The sequence below is a fragment of the Hippopotamus amphibius genome, chromosome 8 (assembly GCF_030028045.1).
Source record: "Hippopotamus amphibius kiboko isolate mHipAmp2 chromosome 8, mHipAmp2.hap2, whole genome shotgun sequence".
NCBI lineage: Eukaryota > Metazoa > Chordata > Mammalia > Artiodactyla > Hippopotamidae > Hippopotamus > Hippopotamus amphibius.
Window position 1 is genome coordinate 11356625 of NC_080193.1, and position 19744 is coordinate 11376368.

Sequence of the window (19744 nt, forward strand, 5' to 3'; positions counted from 1 at the left end):
CTATATCCTGGTAACATTTCAGTACATATACTTAATAATATCCTTTATTAAGGAAGGGTGGGTGGGAGGGGAGTGGGAGAAGGCCATCTTACAACCTGCTCTTCTCAATTAATATATATTAAAAAAAATAAAAATAAAAATAAAAAAATAAAAATACATATATATATATTAAGAATATCTTTCTATGTCAACAAAGACACACAGTACCACTTGGGGGGAAGAATGGGGTGCTTGCATTTTTTTCTACCATGTAGGTGAACTGTAATTTCCTTAACTATGTCCATTTAATATACTTTACTTAAAACATATTCCTAGAAGTAAAAATGATACTAAGGATTTATATGTATATATGTTAGTGCTGCCAATTTTTTAAAAATATACCCATTTTACAATAAAAGAAAAATTATAATCTGTGAATACTTTTCCTGAGAATATATCAATACTCCAACAATAAACAAAATAATGATAAAATTTCTTCAAAGAATTATATCTGGGCCAAAAAAATTCTTCCAATTTAAAAATTTGCATAAGCAAATACAAAAATTGATTTTAAAGAGAACGGATTTATCTTAATATAGTATCTTCCGCCCTCCCTGGTTTATCTGTTGTTATAGTTTCATATTTCAAGCAAACAAGATAAAATAAAAACCCAAGTAGGAAAGCTGTGCCTTCCAAACATATTATACCCACAAAGCATTTCTTTAAAAAATTTTAGCTGAACATAATAACCCTTCATGAGCTTAACAGTGCAAATTTAGTTCCTCTGAGATGCCAGCTTTACCCACCAATTAGTCCAAATGTATTCTGATGAGGCTCCTTCACATGTATATAAGGAACACCTAAAATGTGCTAACTGGCAGATAAGCTGCATCCAGGGGAAAAAAAAAAAAGAAGCATCCCAAGCAATAGGGATTTTCCCCTCATGGATTTAAAAATCTTAGCAGGCTATATAAACAAATAAATTTTAAAAAATAGATGTAAACTTTTAAAGTTAATCTTCCTATAGTGTGTCCATTTTTTGCTCTGGGATTTCTTCCCGTTTTCTGAAAATATAACAGCAATCTGATGCAGTGAGACAATCTGAAGCCAATGTACCACAACCAAACAAAACATACCATCAGGCCGCAAAAGAACAATCACATTTCCCAAATGAAACATTTTAAAAACCTGAATAATTGTTCATCTTTAAAACACACACACACAAAATAACTGGCTGATCTTCACACACAAATACATAGATTCACTTCTACACACATATGCAAACACACACATGCAGACACACATACCACTGCAGTTAAACCACATTAAAAAGACTTTCATAGAAAATCCTGCAGCCCAGCAGGTCTGGGTATTAAGTTACCTGTTGCATTTTCTTGTATTCGCCCACCCTGGCATAGGCCATGAAGAGGTGAGAGTGATATTCCTCACTATTGGGAACTTTCTTCACAGCTGCCTCATAAAGTTTTGTGACTAACTCCGCTAAAATAAAGAGAAATAGGATTTTCTTTAATTATTGAAGTATAACAAACCTTAACAGCATTTAATTTTTTTCCTACTTGAAGGAAATAGATGTCTCCTCTCATTAAGGAAGAAGAAAGTATCTGCTTTGCCTCATCTGATCCTTCCCTTGCTTAGGTGTTTTTCGATGAAGCATGGAATAGGTCAGGACTCCCCACAACGTTTACAATACACAAGACCCTCCAGGATCTATCCAGCCTTTCTGTTTTCTTCCAAATTCTTCCCTCCGCTACACTTTATGCTCTAGCTACATCAAACTTATTTTCCACTAGATTCCCTGTGCTGTATCATACCTCCACGACCTTACACTGTTCCCTCTGCCTGGATTCCCCTTTCCTCTCTTTTCTACTGAGTAAACATCATCCAAGACCCAGGTCAAATACAATCCTTCCCTGAACACCATCCCTAATTCTCCATCCCAGTCTGATCACTGCTTCCTTGTGCCATCTTTAAATCTTTTAACTCTCTTATACAATTTATTAATACATAATGCATTATACTATCTATTGACCTATTTTTCCTCATAGACTATGAGTAACATGAGAACAGAAAGAATACTTTTCATCTTTGATTCTGATACAATACTTGTCATAGAAAACCATTCAACCAATACTTGTAGGATAGGTAATTTTTTTTTTAACACTAGGAGAGAATCCATATCCCTAGATCAACATAATCCCTAAATAATGAGATATAATACCTCAACTCAAGTTTTACCTTTTATACGAATGAAAAAACAAAACTGAATTATAAAATAACATTTTCTGCCTGCTAGGTTGGCAAAATATTTATTTTATTTTTTCCAGGTTTACTGAAAAACAATTGATAAAAGCTGTATATTTTTAGGAGTACAACATGATGGTTTAATGGCAAAAATTTTTTAAGTCTAAGAATACCAATGACAAGGATATGGAGCAACTGGAACTCTTACACACTGCTAGAGGGAGGGTAAACTTACAAGACAAGTTGACATCATGTTTATCTTTAAGCTGAACCTACACATAATCCTATGACCCAGCACCTCCACGCCTAGATTCTAGTGTAGTCACCCAACGAAGTATTTTGTGGTAGTAAACAAAAATTAACTACAACCACTTGGATATTAGATGAAAAGTGCAAGTCACAGAGCACATACAGTATGAATCCATTTATATATTAAGTCCAAAAATAAGCGAAACTAATAATGTATTACTTAGAAAAACAAGTATAATAAAGATTTAAAGAAAAGCAAGGGAATAAAAAATATTTAGGATAGCAAGTCCCTCTTAGCAAGTTAAAGGCGAAATGAGATTGATGAAGGACACACAGAAATCTTCTTAGGACAGGCACACCTCATTTTATTGTACTTCCTTTTATTGTGCTTTGCAGATACTGCATGTTTTACAGATTGAGGGTTTGTGGCAACCCTCTGTCTAAGCAAGTCTATTGGCGCCATTTTTCCAACAGCATTTGCTCACTTTGTCTCTGTGTTACATTTTGGTAATTCTCAAGATATTTCAAACTTTTTCATTATTATTATATTTGTTACAGTGATCTACGACCAGTGATCTCTGAAGTTACTACTGTAATTGTTTGAGGGGCATCATGAATCACACCCATACAAGACCTTCAACTTAATCAACAAATGTGTGTGTGTTCTGACTGCTCCACTATCTGGCAGTTCCTGTCTATCTCCCTCTCCTCAGGCCTCCCCATTCTTTGAGACACAACAGTATTGAAATTAAGCCAGTTAATAACCCTACAACGGCCTCAAGTGAAAGGAAGAGTCACATGTCTGGCACTTTCAATCCAAAGCTAGAAATGATTAAGCGTAGTGAGGAAGGCGTGACAGCCAACCAAGACAGGCTTAAAGCCAGGCCTCTTGTGCCAGTTAGCCAAGCTGTAAATGCAAAGGAAAAGTTCTTGAAGGAAATTAAAAGTACTACTCCAGGGAATTCCCTGGTGGTCCAGCTCCAAGCTTCCACTGCAGGGGGCACAGGTTCAATGCTTGGTCGGGGAACTAGATCCCACAGGCCATGAGGCATGGCCAAAAAAAAAAAAGAAAGAAAAGTACTACTCCAGTGAACACATAAATGATAAGAAAGTAAAACAGACTTATCGTTGATATGGAGAAAGTTTAGTGGTCTGAATAGAAGATCAAATCAGCCACAGTATTCCCTTAAGCCAAAGCCTAACCCAGAGCAAGACCCTAACTCTTTTTAATTCTATGAAGGCTGAGAGAACTGGGAAACCAAAAAATCCACGTGATTCACTTTATTGCAATATTCACTTTAATGTGAAACCAAGCCCACAATATCTCCAAGGCATGCCTGTACTGATAATGCTCTATTTCTTAAGTTGGGTGGTAGGTTTATGAATGTTCATTAACTCCACATCAAATGTTCTAGTGTTACATAAAACATATTTTTCTATAATATGTATTATTAAAGATATGTATTTCATAACAAAATATTTAAGAAATCAACAATAAAACTTTATTTACAGATGCAACTATAGACTACCTAGGATATGCTTAGAAATAATCTGGCAGGCAGAGAGGTATAGATAAAATTGACCATTTGTCAATAATTGCTAAGGTGAGTGATGGGTACAATAGGATTTATTATGCTCTGTTTCTGTCTATGTTTGAAATTTTACATATTAAAAAGTGGAAAAATGGCAACTCTTTCATTTAGCAAGTCAAAATGTCATAAATGAAATTCAAGTCCTCATTCCAATTCAAGGATCCTAATATATAAAATATCTACTCTGTCTACAGCCTTTACAGCCATGGTTAACGCATTATTTTACCTGTTGCCATCCATCAAATTATGAGTGATAAGTAAATCAGACAAACACAGAACTCAATCAGAAATATCCAAAAAATTAAGCACAGTTTTAAAAACAATGAAAAGAAAAAAACGTACGTCGATGCATCTCCCGGTAAAGAATAGTCAGTGCCTGCAGCGAGTTGTCATCTGTGGGTTCAAGGGCTGCTACCTCCTGTGCCAAAGTGAAGGCTTCCTCTTGCTTTCCAGTTCTCTGTAAACCAATTGCCTTTAAAACCTGATGGAAATAAAAGACAAATCACTTTTAAAAGGACAGAAAAGGAAATATGAACCAAAGAAAACCAATTTGAAAGTAAAAGATAAGTTATAAGGTACGCCTAGGTTGTGAATCAACTAAACTATTTTACTAAAAATATCAGCAAATAAAGACTATTTCCTATTTCAGTCATATTAAGAACGCACAAAACGAATGTACAACATTGCTTAACAAGATTGTGAAAATAAAATAAATTAGATGAGTCATGTCCAAAAAATAAGCAGCTAGCTTTTAATTAAACACTATTTATGGCATTTAAGTGATCGGGAAAATAAATGGCCAAAAAAATACTCTGAAAAACACAGATAGTCACTAAAGAGCTTAACTAAACATCTTTTCCCTTTAAAGATTACAGTACATAACCCACCAAAAATAAGTAACTCAAAGGCAAATGAACTTACCTTAGCACAATGAAGATCCTTATGCTTTTTCAACAATTTATCTGCTTGCTGAATTGCCATTTTATTATTACCATTATCAAGATAATCTATGAAAACAGAAACTATGAGTTATTATATTCCTTCAACAACAAATATGAAAAAATGCATAGGCTAGTATCAGCTGTTTCAGAAAGCATCCTAATTTGGTATTAAAAACATCACGGAGCTGATCTGAACTCTAAATGGCTAGGATGGTCCAGAACACAATCTTAAATTTCTAAGTCATCTCTCATCCAAAAGCAATATAATCCAGTTACACTAGCCCTTAATGAAGATTCAAGACCAAATATAAATGATAGACGACACTAATTTTTTGCTTTTAAATATTGGGGTTTTTTTAAAATATATTTATTTGGTTGTGCCGGGTCTTAGTTGCGGCAAGCGGGCTTCTTAGTTGTGGCATGCGAACTCCCAGTTGCAGCATGCATGTGGGATCTAGTTCCCCAACCAGGGGTCGAACCAGGCCCCCTGCATTGAGAGCGTAGAGTCCTATCCACTGCGCCACCAGAGAAGTCCCGACACTAGTATTTTTAGCTATAGGAAAAAAATGGTTTAGTCACACAAAAATTAAAATATTTAAAAAAACAAAACCTTTATTATATTCAAGCTTCAAATCTACCAAAAGGACCATGTTCCCTCAATAAAATGTTTAATGAGTACTTACTGTGCCACAGAGTTAAGAATAATTTGTTGAAGAAAAAAATAAGAAGGGAATAGTGGGTGGGAGATTAAATCCAGCAATATCAGGAGTAGACAAGGATATAGGGAAAACAGCACTTTCACATGCTCTGGCTGAAACAGAAACTAGCACTGAATGAGGAAAAACTGACTTCTAGGTTCCCTAAGTTATGCATCTATTTCAAAATTCAAGGAATTGCTATAAAATTGTGGGAAGGAAAGCAATCAATTATTATTCAAAAGTCTAACAAAAGCAAAGATTAATTTTCAGATGAGAGGATCTAAAAGAAAATCTAGAATTTAAATGGGAATTCTATATATAGAAAGATGACTAAACACAGGCCAGTCCACAACCTACTACTACTGCTAAGTCCCTCTTTGCTCATCAAGGTCCCAAATCAGCATAGGGACAGACAAAACATCAACAACTCAAATTAATCTGTGGACTAAATGCTGGTGAGGACATGGAGCAAAAGCAACTCTCATTCACTGCTGGTGGGAATGCAAAATGACACAGCCACCCTGGAAGACTGTTTGGCAGTTTCTTAAAAAATTAAACATACTCTAACCATATAATCCAGCTCCTTGTTATCTACCCAAATGAGTTGAAAACTTACTTTCAGAATTCCTGGGTGGTGCAGTGGTTAAGAATCCGCCTGCCAATGCAGGGGACATGGGTTCGATCCCTGCTCCAGGAAGATTCCACATGCCGTGGAGCAACTAAGCCCGTGTGCCACAACTACTAAGCCTGTGTGCCACAACTACTAAAGCCCACATGCCAAGAGCCTGTGCTCCGCAACAAGAGAAGCCACCACACTGAGAAGCCAGCACACCACAACAAAGAGTAGCCCCTGCTCGCCACAACTAGAGAAAGACTGTGTGAAGCATCAAAGACTCAATGCAACCAATAAATAAATAAATAAATAAATAAATTTAAAAAACAAACAAACCTACTTTCACACAAAACTCTGCACGTGTTTATACGAGCTTGATACACAATTTCCAAAATTTGGAAGGAACCAAGATGTCCTTCAACAGGCAAATGGATAAACAAACTGTGGTATATCCATCCATACAATGAAATATTATTCAGTGATAAAAAGAAATGAGCTAGCAAGCCACAAAAAAACATGGGGGACTCTTAAATGCATATTGCTAAGTGAAAGAAGCCAATATGACAAAGCTGCATACTATATGATTCCAAGTACATGACATTCTGGAAAAGGCAAAAATTATAGGCACAGTAGAACAATCAGTGGTTGCCAGGAGCTGGGGGAGGGATGAATGGGTGGAGAACAGAGGATTTTTCAGTGCAGTGAAACTATTCTGTATGATACTGTAATGAAGGATACATGTCATCATACATTTGTCAAAACCCACAGAATGTGCAGCACCCAGAATGAACCCTAATGTAAACTTGTAAACTATGGACTTTAGTTAACAATAATATATCATATTGGCTCAGCAACTGTAGCAAATGTACCACATTAATGCAAATGTTAATAACAGGGGAAACTGGGGGGAGAAGAGGGGTGTGTGGGGGCGAATAGAAACTCTGTACTTTCCACTCTTTTTCTATAAACCTAAACTAAAACTGCTCTAAAACATAAAGTCAATTAATTTAAAAATATATATCTAATAAAAGCAAAGATTCATTTCTAGAAAAGTGAGAAGTGTTATAAATGGGAACTACAGTGGTAGCTGTTGATTTAAAGTATAGAAAGATGACTGAACACAGGGTGGTTCACAATCTACTGCCACTATTGGTCTCTCTTGGCTCATCAAGGTCCCAAGTCAGCAACAGGGACAAAGGAGGCACAGACAACTCAAAGTCACCCATGGCCCTTGTGGTCCATGGCCAAACAACAGAAACACACTCTCATTTTACCTACGTTTCAATTCAGCCACATGAACACATGGGTTTCATTCTTTAGTCTCTATTCAATGCATTTACTATTGACAGGCACCAATAATGCTAGGTAAAAAGACAAAGAAGCCTTACTCAGGAAGGAATCACCATCTAGAAAAGATCAAAGACTTAACACTCAGGTAGAGAGATTAGAGAATCACAGAAATCTAAAAGCACACAATCTTGGCCTGAATACTCAAATATCTAGTACCAGTTTTCTTAAATCCTGAGCTCAGCTGATAGGCCACCATTTGTCCTTACAGAATATCTGACAGAGATATTTCAGCTCAATAAATGATATCTTCTGTTCCTAATAACTTGGTGCTGATCTCATGCTGAGTTAAGTTCCAAGTTACGTTTGACCCAGTCTTACAAGACTCCAGGTTCATAGAACATATCTTGAAGTCTTCTCAGAGAGCAGATATCTTTGATGAAACCCCATCTCTGAGGATCTGCCCACAAATGGATCAGACCAGAGGTTAGGACTACAAAGGATGTTTAACTTTTCCCTCTATTGTTGCAAAGGCTCTGATATATAAATATACTGTAGCCAGGCCCTCTTCTCTGGGAATGGTTTCTACAGACTTTGCTAAAGGAGTAGAATTGGATGAGCATGTCTAGATCATGTAACTGAAGTACAATGGAGTAGACATTTCACCCAAACTGGGTACATCAAATTTCTTCCTCATAATCTGTAATTGCAACAGTGAAATCTGGAGTCAGAAAGCTATGGAGAACCCCATTTGGAAGGCAATAAATATCTGCAGTTTGAGATTACCAGTGGCAGTCCCAGAATTTCCATTTGGAAGGAGACTTGGAGATGTAAGTTGGTTAATGGGGAGTAAAGAAAAGGAGTTATCTCTTGACTCTTCATTCATATACATTTATAAAAGAATAAAGAATGTCAATTATCTTTAGCAAAAAATTGGGGGGGGGGGAGTGATGATTAAGGTTGTGGGGAGGGACTAATGACCTCCTCCTACTCCTTAGCTTGGTCTGGCCACGAAACCAACATGTTGGGCCCTGGGAAAATTGATGAGTAAGCAGAAAAAAAATTTGAAGAGCCTTGCAGAGAAAAGAATAGACACAAACAGATAAGAGCAAAGATGAGGATCTGAGAAAGAAGCTTCAGATCCTGACAGCTTTCCAGTTTCCATTAGGCTCTAGAACACTGCATTCCTGCCATAAGCTCCAAGGGTTTATAAACAACCTCCCTCTACTTGAGCTTGTGTCAAAGGGTTTCTGTTCCTTGCACCCAGAGTTTTAACTAAGACACCCCACCACATTTCGATTGCTGTCAGGCTCCCCTTTCCTGGATGCCTAGGTGATTACTGATTAATTGGTCGCTGAGTCTTTTGGGAAAAGTTTATTTCCATTTTACATCACTGACTTTGCAACATAAATTATGTAGCCCTTGGAGAAAAAATGACAGCCATTAAAAAACCCAATAAAAATGATACCCTAAGTCTGTTTTTTTAGCCTTTTAAAAACTTACTCAAGGGTAATTGTGGCTTGACCATGAGGACTGGTATTGTTCCCTTAATGTGAGGAGTAAGCCAAAGTCAGCCATCTACAAATCAGACATAGGAAATAATAAAATGATGATATACAGTTAAAGCAGTATTTTTCAAAGCACAGTTATCACTCCAACTAAAATGTTTTTAAGGGTCCTTGCAGGCAACACTAGATAACACGCACAGTGAGAAAGTTGACCTCTTTTCTAATATTTCTTTTATATTAAGGAGAGAGTCTCACTTTGGTATTAGCCTGTCATTTCTTTAACACTTGCTAATGCCTTTTTTTTTTTTTAAACAGAGAAGGAACAGGTCTCAGATTTACAGTTTCACAACTATCAGAAACTAGTTTAAGACCTTAATAACACTGTTTTGTTTTCATTATATGTACTTATTCTTATAGTTTTGTTTTCTCAGGGCAAGTGACAAGTTTTCCACTGATGGAAATGACACAGATTCTTTTTTTTTTTTAATTTTTAAAATTTTATTTATTTATTTTTGGCCACACAGCATGCGAGATCTTAGTTCTCTGACCAGAGACCGAATCCACGCCGCAAGCAGTGTAAGCACAGAGTCTTAACCACTGGACCACCAGGGAAGTCCCATATAGATTATCTTTAAATAAATTTAAGTTTAAAAGTCAACTTAGAGGGCTTCCTAGGTGGCGCAGTGGTTGAGAATCCGCCTGCCAATGCAGGGGGCATGGGTTCGATCCCTGCTCCAGGAAGATCCCACGTGCCGCAGAACTAAGCCAGTGTGCCACAACTACTGAGCCTGCGCTTTAGAGCCTGTGAGCCACAACTATTGAGCCCATGTGCTGCAACTACTGAAGCCCACGTGCCTAGAGCCCGTGCTCCGTGACAAGAGAAGCCATGGCAATGAGAAGCCCGCGCACCACAAGGAAGAGTAGCCACCACTCACCGCAACTAAAAAGAAAGCCCACGCACAGCAAAAAAGACCCAACACAGCCAATAAAATAAATTTATTTTTTTAAAAAGTCAACTTAGAGAAAAATATTAAGTAAATAATAGTACAGATGATACTATAATATAGCTAAAATCATCAGATTGGGTAAAAGAATGGTAGAAATTTAAGAAACATGGGGTTAAATCATTGGCAAGAGACTATCAAACTATACTGAATGAATGAGCTAGCCCCTCTCCTGGATAACAAAGCCAATAGAAGGTCCTCTTTCCTGCAGGTGCAGACAGACAGCAGCAGGCCCGGACACATGCAGGCCTACAAGTCTACTTGCCCTGTAGAGAGGCCCTGGGATTTATCTGTCCAATCATATTTAGGAATGCTGACAATAGGCAAGAGATCGGTATTACAAATAAAAGGAGCTGCCTTTAAACCATCTACGGTAGCTGAAATTGACAACCTGACTGTTTCACTTCCTAGAGAGCTTCAGAGACTAGTAAAGACACTGCTCCACTTTAGAAAAATAATGAATACAACACAACTCCATTTTTTAATTACAATGTCCTTTGCTTACAAATTCTGGATGCTTGAGAACCGCAGCCTTGCTTTTTCCCAGAACACAAATTGTAGGTGAAACACTCTTTTAGTCAACAAGCCTTTTTTAAATACCCAACATGTGCGATGGGGGTGGTGAGGTTAAACTTAAAAATGATAACGTGGACTTCCCAGGTGGCGCAGTGGCTAAGAATCCGCCTGTCAAAGCAGGGGACACGGGTTTGATCCCTGCCCCAGGAAGATATCACATGCCGCGGAGCAACTAAGCCCGTGCGCCACAACTATTGAGCTTGTGCTCTAGAGCCCATGAGCCACAACTATTGAGCCCGTGTACCGCAACTACTGAAGCCCACGTGCCTAGAGCCCGTGCTCTGCAACAAGAGAGGCCACCGCAATGAGAAGCCCACGCACCACAAAGAATAGCCCCCACTCATCGCAACTACAGAAAGCCCATGTGCAGCAACGAAGACCCAACACAGCCAATAAAATAAAATTAAAAAAAAAAAGAATACTGCCCTCGATCTGATGGATTTCCATCCTACATCTGCCCCTTTTAAAACTATTTCCCACACAGTATTCAGCACTATCTTTTTTTAAAATGCAAGCCTGATCATCCCCACTCCCCTGGTTAAATCTCTTCAGTGTTTCCCACTGTCTTTTTTTTTTTTTTGGCTGTCCCTTGAGGCTGGCAGGATCTTAGTTCCCCAGCCAGGGATCGAACCCATGCCCTCTTCAATGGAAGCGCAGAGTCCCAACCACTGTACCACCAGGGAATTCCCTCCCACTGTCTCTAAAACAAACTTCAAAATCCTTAAAATGGCTTACAAAGCTGAGTCCCTCTAACTTTGTGGCCTCATCTCACCCTTCTCTACATTCCAACCACACAAGTCTTTTCTTAGGTCATCAAGCAGAACGAGCTCTTTTTTATACTCTCTCTCTGTCCATCACTCCTTTCCATCTCATCACCTGACTAACCTCTGCTCTTTTTTCTCATCCAAAGTAAAACTTCACTTCCACAGAGAACCCTTTCTTGAAATGTTCCCAATAGTCGAGATGCCATAGTGTGTGCTCTCATGGTAACCTGTACTTTTCCTTCAAAGTCCTTAACACAAATGTAATAATTATGTATACTATTGTTTAAAAAATCTCTTGAGACTACAAGCTCCCTGAAAGCAGAAATCATGTCTGTGCTGTCTGGTACTCGCTCAGTCCCTGAATCTACCTTGTGCCTAGCACATATGTCCTCAGTAAGTAACCTGAATGAAGAAAGGAATACATAAATGAACAAACTGCACAGGAAAAAAAATCTTCTAGAAATTGAGTAGTCTATCAGACTAACGAGAGATACATACATACAAAGTGAAAACAGGATGTTCAAAGAACCAATTATTAGTGATGGCTTCCTGCTATTAGATTTTTTAAAGTCTTTTCAATTAATTTTTAAAATAATAAAAATAAAAATAACACGTCATAGTAAAAAAAAAATTCCAATGGTTTATATAGGTATACCATAAAAAGAATTATTAGTCTTTAATCTTGCCCTATACTCCCACTACCCTCTACTCTATGCATTCTTCCAGGAATTTTCTGTGCATTAACATCTGTCTTTTTAAGTTTAAAATGTTTTTAGAATTAAAAGTCTAAATCAGCTTTTCAAATGGTCATAATTTCAGAACAGAAGAACATGTTACGCCAAGTGATTTTTCTACAGAAAGGTAAGATAATCTTCACTCACCAAGACACCCTGCCCACTCCCAGGGCGAAAGAGGATAACAGTCATTGAGCTAACACTGCCCAACAGAAGGCTCAGAATATATACAACATTCTATTGAAGACTTGGAAAATTTTAATAATGAACTACAGCAGAATAATCACCTGGAGCTTGGCCACACATGGAAGGGAAATGTCCTAACACACCAAAGAAGTTACTAGCATTCAGGAAACACAGCTGGGAAATGTTACACCTAATTCAGGCTAGAGCAAGATTACAAGTCAGAAACCAACAACGACCTACTGTATAGCACAGGGAACTCTACTCAATATTCTGTGATAACTTATATGAGAGAAGAATCTAAAAAATAATGAATATATGTATAACTGAATCACTGTGCTGTACACTTGAAACTCACAACACTGTAAATCAACTATATTTCAATAAAATTTTAAAACTATAATAAGTATAAAAAAAAAGACTGCAAGTCAGTAACACAGATTAAAACAAAGGATCTTGTGCCATACAAGTAAATGTGTGTGTGTATGTGTGTGTATTCTAAAGACGAGAGAAATATTTTTTCTTTGAATCTTTTCTATTTTTATTTTGCAATTCCTGCATCCTATAAAATGTATTAAGTGCCATGCCTGACCGTCACTTCCAACTCCACCCACCCCCAACCACTGAAAACATTTTAAAATAATAATGGTAGAAGGAAGCACTAGGGCTCATCACTACGGCTCACACGAAAATACAAAATCTGTTCAGAACCACATAGCAGAAGAAAATAATTTTAGCAAAGAGAGAAAGAATAATAAAGTAGGTGTTCTAGGAAGGTCAAGGTGGTTTTCAAAAACCAAAAAATGCAATACCCAAACTTACCAATTTATGAGTAAAGAGAAGCACTCTGAAGGTGTTCAACTAATCAACTAGCTATTCCATACCTAGACACCAAAAATAGAATTTCAACCCACCATAATTTCACAATTAATCACCCTGTCCACTTCTACCCTCAATAGTATCAGCAAGAACTGAGGTCCTAGGCAAAGTTTCTAACAGTTGTAAAATCCTAAACCTTAGCAATATAAATAATGCTGCACAAAGACAATGATGCTGCGGAATCCAAACTCAGTGAAAGGCTGAGCTCTCCAGAGAGAACGCCTGCGTTCAAACAATTTATTAGCTGCAGCTCTGAGCAAGTTAATCTCTGGACTTCAGTTTACTAATATGGCCACAATAATCTTACCTACCTAATAATTAGACAGCACACAAATAAGCACTCAATCAATGCTGAGTGTTACTGAACTTGTGGCTGGTGGACAAACACCACCATGCATACACTTGTTCATCTGTCAGCTAATGAATGTCTAAATTCAAGGAACAATAGTGGTTTATGGATACTAATGTATTTAAACACAAAAGCAGAGGCTGTCCCAAAGTCTAGAGGTCAAAAGTCAAAAGTGCTTAAGTCAAAGACAGTCTTTCTTTTCCTATTTCTGCCAGTTTATATTAATTGCCTTGGAATTCCTAAAGAAAGTATCTCCTAATCCTCTTCCCATGTAACTATAACAAAAGCTACATAATTCCAGCTTCAGTTTTGAGAATATGACCTATCACATCTGGTTAACATATCCTGATGTTTACCAATGTGAAATGGACTAGGTTTTTCTTACTGGATAATTCAAAACATTATTAATTCTAAGTGATTTATGGGACACCAAAGGCATTTTCTTTCTTTGGTCCTCAAGAACAATTTCAGAAATCCAATTATTCCTAAAAGTAGTCAATCTTTTTAGTTAAAAAAGAAAAAAGTCTGCAGGCAGTTGCTGCACAGAGCTGTAATGAGCCATGTGAACCCGGGACTCAGTTCTTACCCCCAATCACCCTTGTATATTTCATCTCTGCCCTTTTAAAATGTATACTGGAGGACATGAGAATATGTAGCTCTGGGGAAATGGAAATCTACCATCCTCCGTCTATGTGACCTTTGGCAAGTCAGTGTCTACAGCTCAAAGTGAGATGACTTCTAGCACAGTGGTTAAAAGAGTAAGCCTGGAGAGTCCACAGGGGTTAAGATCCTAGCTTCACATTAGCTGAGTGACCTCAGACAAATTACACATCGGTAAAGCCCCAGTTTTCACATCTGTGGAAAGAAAAGTGGGAGACAGAAGGAAGTGGAACCAGGGAAAACTACCCACCTTGGAAGAATGTGTGACGATTAAACAATATCAAAGGCCAAGGACAATGACTGACATAATTAGCAGTCTATACACATTAGCTATTATTATTACCCACCTCACAAGGTTGTTGCTAGAATTAAATGAGATGCGAGAGTAAAGCATCACACAAATTACAAAAAGCACTACCAATGGTATCAGAAACATAAAGTTACCCCCTTCCAAAAAAGTTAAATGATCTCAGCCATGCGGAGAAGCCTCCATTTAGTAATAGCCACACTATAAACACGAGGTCTAATTTTGCAAAAACCACTGACCTTGAAGCCTTCCTCACCATGAACTGAGCGAGACCAAGACCACACAACCATCTAAAAGGAAAGGAAATACTAAAGGGGCCACTATCCAATTATAGAACATCTTCGTTACTGAAGAGGTGTTTCTCCCTGACTCAAATTTGTGATTTTTCACAACTGGGATAGCAGAATGCCATCAAGGTCTTAAGGCCTAAAGGCTGAGGTAAGCGTTATGAAGGGGGATGCCCTTAGCACGCGGAAGGTAAGCTGCAGAGAAAAACCACAGAAGCTGCAAAAAGGAAAAGCCCTGCATGGCCCTCCAAAAGGGCTATTACAGTCGCTTCACCGCTATTTTAGGCCCAAGACCCCCCATCCCCCCACCCCCGCCTCCCACGTGCGCCCAGAGCAGCTGTTCCTCCACCAAAGAGCTCTGGATTGGGAGCCTCAAATTCGGGCCTGCTCGTGACTCAATCTGGGTGACCTTGCATCAGCCCCCTTCCCTCCCTGGACCTCTGCTTCTCCACGTGCACCGAGCACAGTTAATCAGACAACACTTTAGGCCCCGTTCCCATAGGTAAAAAGTCTTTAGTGGGGAATTTTCCCTCAAGTAGGGTGTCCCACACCTCACGCCGGAGCCAGCTTCCACCCGCGGGCAAATCTCGGGTCTCCCTTGGTGTGGCCCCAACAACGCAGCCTACGGGTAGCGCAGGTCTCTGCGAGAGAAGGTGTCTCACAGGGCGTGCCTGTCAGGCCAGGTCGTCTGCCGACCTGCCGCTGCCCTGACCGCGCCGCTGCCAGCTTAGGGCTCAGGAAGGCCAGGCCGGCGCTTACGCGAGGCCCGTGGCTGCGGCCTACAGGCCCGCGCGGCCCGCCCCCTGTGCCCGTCAGCCCGGCTCCTGGCCCCTCAGCGCCCCTCCCGGCCCTTCGCCCCGTCCTCGGCAGCCCTCGGCGCATCCGGCTGGCGACCAGACTGGCCCCAGGCACTCACCGTAAATGGGCCGGAGGCGCCTGTCGTTAGGGTCCTGCACATGGCCCCGCGTCGCCATGATGACAAGCGCAGAACCGCAGTGCGCACGCGCGGGGCAGGCCCCCGGGAAGGGACTGTTAAAGGGCCAGCGCCGATCTCGCTCTTCTATCGCGATAGTCGGGGGGTTGCGACAGAACGGGCCGGCGCGGAAAGGGGCGACACCCACACGGCACCCCAGAGCCCCAGTTGTCACTTCAGTGGATCCTTTTCCTTCCCTTTGCTGCTGGAATCAACCTAACTGGTAGAAGCGGCCGTTGCTATTAAAATCCCTTCCGAGTCGCTTACTGGAGACTCGGGAGAGGAGGGGAGAAACTCTTGGTCAAAGTGACGGTTCGAGGAAAAGAAAAAAAAAAGTTAGGGTTCGGCCGCTCCTGCTCATCCTGTTTCTCCTCTGCGCTGAACGGCCAGTTGGACTTGTCTTTGATTAATTGTTGAGGAACGGGGAACTCCTCTGGGAGGGTGATGCAGGGGACAGGAGGGGAAAGGGGTGCTGACCCCAACAGTAGAAATCTGGCCGAAAAATTCGAGATCCCTTCACCCCTCTCCCGGTGCTCAGCCAACTAAGAAGCACCCTAGGTGTATAGTAATCCAGTCAATGTATGTGTCAATTATACCTCAATAAAACTGGAGGAAAAAAGTAATTCAGTCGGTATGTGCCTAGACACTGTGTTGGAAGCTCTAAATGTAGTATCTCATTCATACTCATAACAGCCCTAGTATCTCCCTAGGACGTAGATATTATTAACTTTTTTTTTTACCGGTGGGTTTATTCATGCAACACATAATTGTTGAGTGGCTATTATGTGGCAGGCTCTGATTTAGGCACAGAGGATACACTGATAAATAACACAGGCAAAGCTTTCATGAGGCTTTGGAGGAGTGGAGACAATCCATGAAATAAGTAAAATAGTATATGATAATAAATGAATCTGAGAAAAGTCGAACAGGGACTAGGGGGTGGGAGAGGGAGTGAAGTTTATATAGATAGTGTGGTCAGGGGAAGCCTAGCTGAAAAAATGACAACTGTCCAAGACTCAAAAAAAAGTGGGAGAGGGAGGGAGCGAGGCAGGTGTGCAAGGCTTGGTGGGGTCATGACCTAAGACCACACTAGTGACTGTGATTCAAACCCAGGTCCTTCTAGAACAGAATCAGAGTCACCCCCTCCACTACACTGTCTCAGACCCAGGAAGTGTCCTCAGTGTCAGCCTTGACAAGCTGGGGTTGACCCCTTCTATCGGTGTTCCATCCCTCTCCCTTTCTGGGTTTTTCAGAACGTAAGAAAATGATTCTCCAACTTTAGTGGACATCAGAGTCCCTTGGAAAACTTGATAAACATGAGTTTCCTGGGTTCTACCCCCAGAGGTTCTGATTTAACCCGAGGACCACTCTTTAAAAAGTAACTAATTAAGAGATCTAAATGAAATGATTTTAGGGACTTCCCTGGTGTGCCTGACAGTGCAGGGGACACTGATTCAATCCCAGGTCCGGGAGGATACCACATGCCTTGGAGCAACTAATCTGGTTTGCCCTAGAGCCCATGCACCACAACTACTGAGCACATGTGCTGCAACTACTGAAGCCTGCGCGCCTAGAGCCAGTGCTCCACAGCAAGAAAAGCCACTACACTGAGAAACCCACGCACCACAGTGAAGACCCAACACAGCCGAAAAAAGAAAAAGAAATGATTTTAGAATCCACCAGAAGAGCAAGTTAGAAATTTATTTTTAAATATACATACCCAGGACTTCCTAGGTGGCACAGTGCATAAGAATCTGCCTGCCAATGCAGGGGACATGGGTTCGATCCCTGCCCCAGGAAGATCCCACATGCCTTGGAGCAACTAAGCCCATGCGCCACAACTACTAAGCCTGAGTGCCACACTGAAGCCTGAGTGCCTAGAGCCCATGCTCCGCAGCAAGACAAGCCACTGCAATGGGAAGCCTGCACACCGCAACAAAGACCCAATGCAGCCAAAAATAAATAAATAAATATATAAAATAATTTAAAAAAATAAAAGAGGGACTAGTGAAATAAATTATGACACACCATGAAGGGGGAAAAAGGCAGCCATTAAATTTAATGAAGGACTTCATTTATAGATATGGAAAGATGCCCATGACATGTTGAGTTTATAAAGCAGGTTACAGAAGACTATGAATAGCATGAAAAAAAATTATGTGAACAGATCTAGCTAACATAGATCTGTCATATATATCCAGAGAGAGATCTTAAAAGGACATTTACAAATGTCATATATATCCAGAGAGAGATCTTAAAAGGACATTTACAAATGTCAACCCTCCTCTTCTCAATGATGGAATTTAGGGGCCTATTAACTTAATTTTTAAAAACTTTTCCTTACTGTTTGAATTGTTTTATATATATATATACACACACACATATATATACACATATATATATACCATACATATATGTGTATATATATATTAATTTTAGTAGAAATGAGCACACCTAACACCCAGATTTTGGTTTCTAATACCACTTTCCAATGAAAGAAAACAGGGCTTCTCGGAGAAATGGCTGATTCTAGGGCTGGGTCAGGGAATATACCAGGTAAGCTTGGAGCATCTTGTATTGACAGAAAGAAGGGAAGTGCTCAAAATGTAAAAGGATAATATAAAATATAAAAGGATAATATAAAATATAAAGGGGAGGGGGCATGTCAAAGGGATACAGGAGCCAACCTGAAAGTACTCCCAAGGGTCAAAACTAGAACTATATGAGCAACAAAATAAATAACACAGTATTGGATTATAACCCAAAGTATAAAATACATAAACATACTAAGCCCATGCTGATATAAATGTTACTGAATAAATAAATGGGGGAGAAGAGACTCATTTTCCTTACAGAATTTCAAGCAATGTGTGTAGATACTCCCTGATCCAGAAAGTGAAGCTTAACTTTTTCCTTCCCTATTGAGTGTGGGCTCTAATTATTGGCCAGTTCCAAAGAGTTGAGTATAGAAAAGGAAAAATAATAACTTCACAGCTGAGAAACCTTATAAGCACTACCTCAACTAAGGGATCAAAGTTAACATTATCAGTTAAAATTCATGTTGTTATCATGTACCCCGATTTGAGCCGATGAGAAGGGAACTTCACTTCTGTAGTATTTTTTTCTGGAAAACCCATAAACGCAGACTAGTTATAAGGCAAACATCAAACAAATCAAATTGAGTGACATTCTACAAAATGCCTGACCAGTACTCTTCAAGACTCTCAAGGTCATGAAAAATAAGGAAACAATCAGAAACTGTTTCAAACCAGAGTTGCCTAAGGAGGCATGAAGGTAAATGTAATGTGATATCCTGGTTGGGATCCTGGGACAGAAAAAAGGGCATCCGTGCAAAAACAGTTGAAATTCAAATAAAGTCTAGAGTTTAGTTTATAGTATTGTGCTAATGTTGGTTTATTTTTTTGATGAATGTACCCTGGTAATATAAGATGTTAGCCTTCAGGGGAACTGGTTCAGGAGTATATGAAAACTTTCTCTACCCTCTTTTCAACTTTTCGGTAAGTCTAAAATTATTCCAAAATGAAACATTTTTTAAATGCATTTTTAATAATGGGGGAGAGCAGTTTTTAAAAACCAAATGCACTAGAAACTCTCATCCTAATTCTGTCCTGAGGCTAGCTAAAAGAGACAATTCCAGAAGCAACTGCACAGAGAAATTCTTATTGAGAATGGGGATGGTTGGGGGGTGGGGGTCCCCTCCAATAAAGATATAATCTGTGATCCTCATGGAAAATCCTTCTTAACGCTTGAGGAGGTTTTTAAATACCCCAGAGAGAGAGCTTGGCATTGGGGGACGTGCTTTCCCAGGTCAATGGTTCTCAACAACATCTGCATCACCTGGGAATTTGTTAGATTATTAGGCACTGCCCCAGACCTAC

General features: G+C 39.6%; 1 protein-coding gene across 8 annotated transcripts in view; it reads right to left on the reverse strand.

Annotated features, from left to right (window-relative positions):
* NAA25 (N-alpha-acetyltransferase 25, NatB auxiliary subunit) overlaps positions 1-15863 on the reverse strand; it is a 65936-nt gene extending 50073 nt beyond the window's left edge. For 6 of the 8 annotated variants that reach the window (XR_009055053.1, XR_009055054.1, XM_057744899.1 and 3 more), the window contains exons 1-4: positions 15789-15862; positions 5004-5089; positions 4425-4563; positions 1361-1479 (exon numbers count right to left, since the gene is read on the reverse strand). Coding sequence is in view for 6 of the 8 variants with exons in the window: in XM_057744899.1 (XP_057600882.1) it covers positions 1361-1479; positions 4425-4563; positions 5004-5089; positions 15789-15846 (402 nt within the window). In the remaining 2 variants the exon portion in view is untranslated. Of the gene's footprint in view, positions 1-1360; positions 1480-4424; positions 4564-5003; positions 5090-9124; positions 9663-15788 lie in introns of those variants that run through there. The other 2 variants (XM_057744898.1, XM_057744901.1) reach the window with 2 other exon arrangements.
* Positions 15864-19744: the final 3881 nt, after the last annotated feature.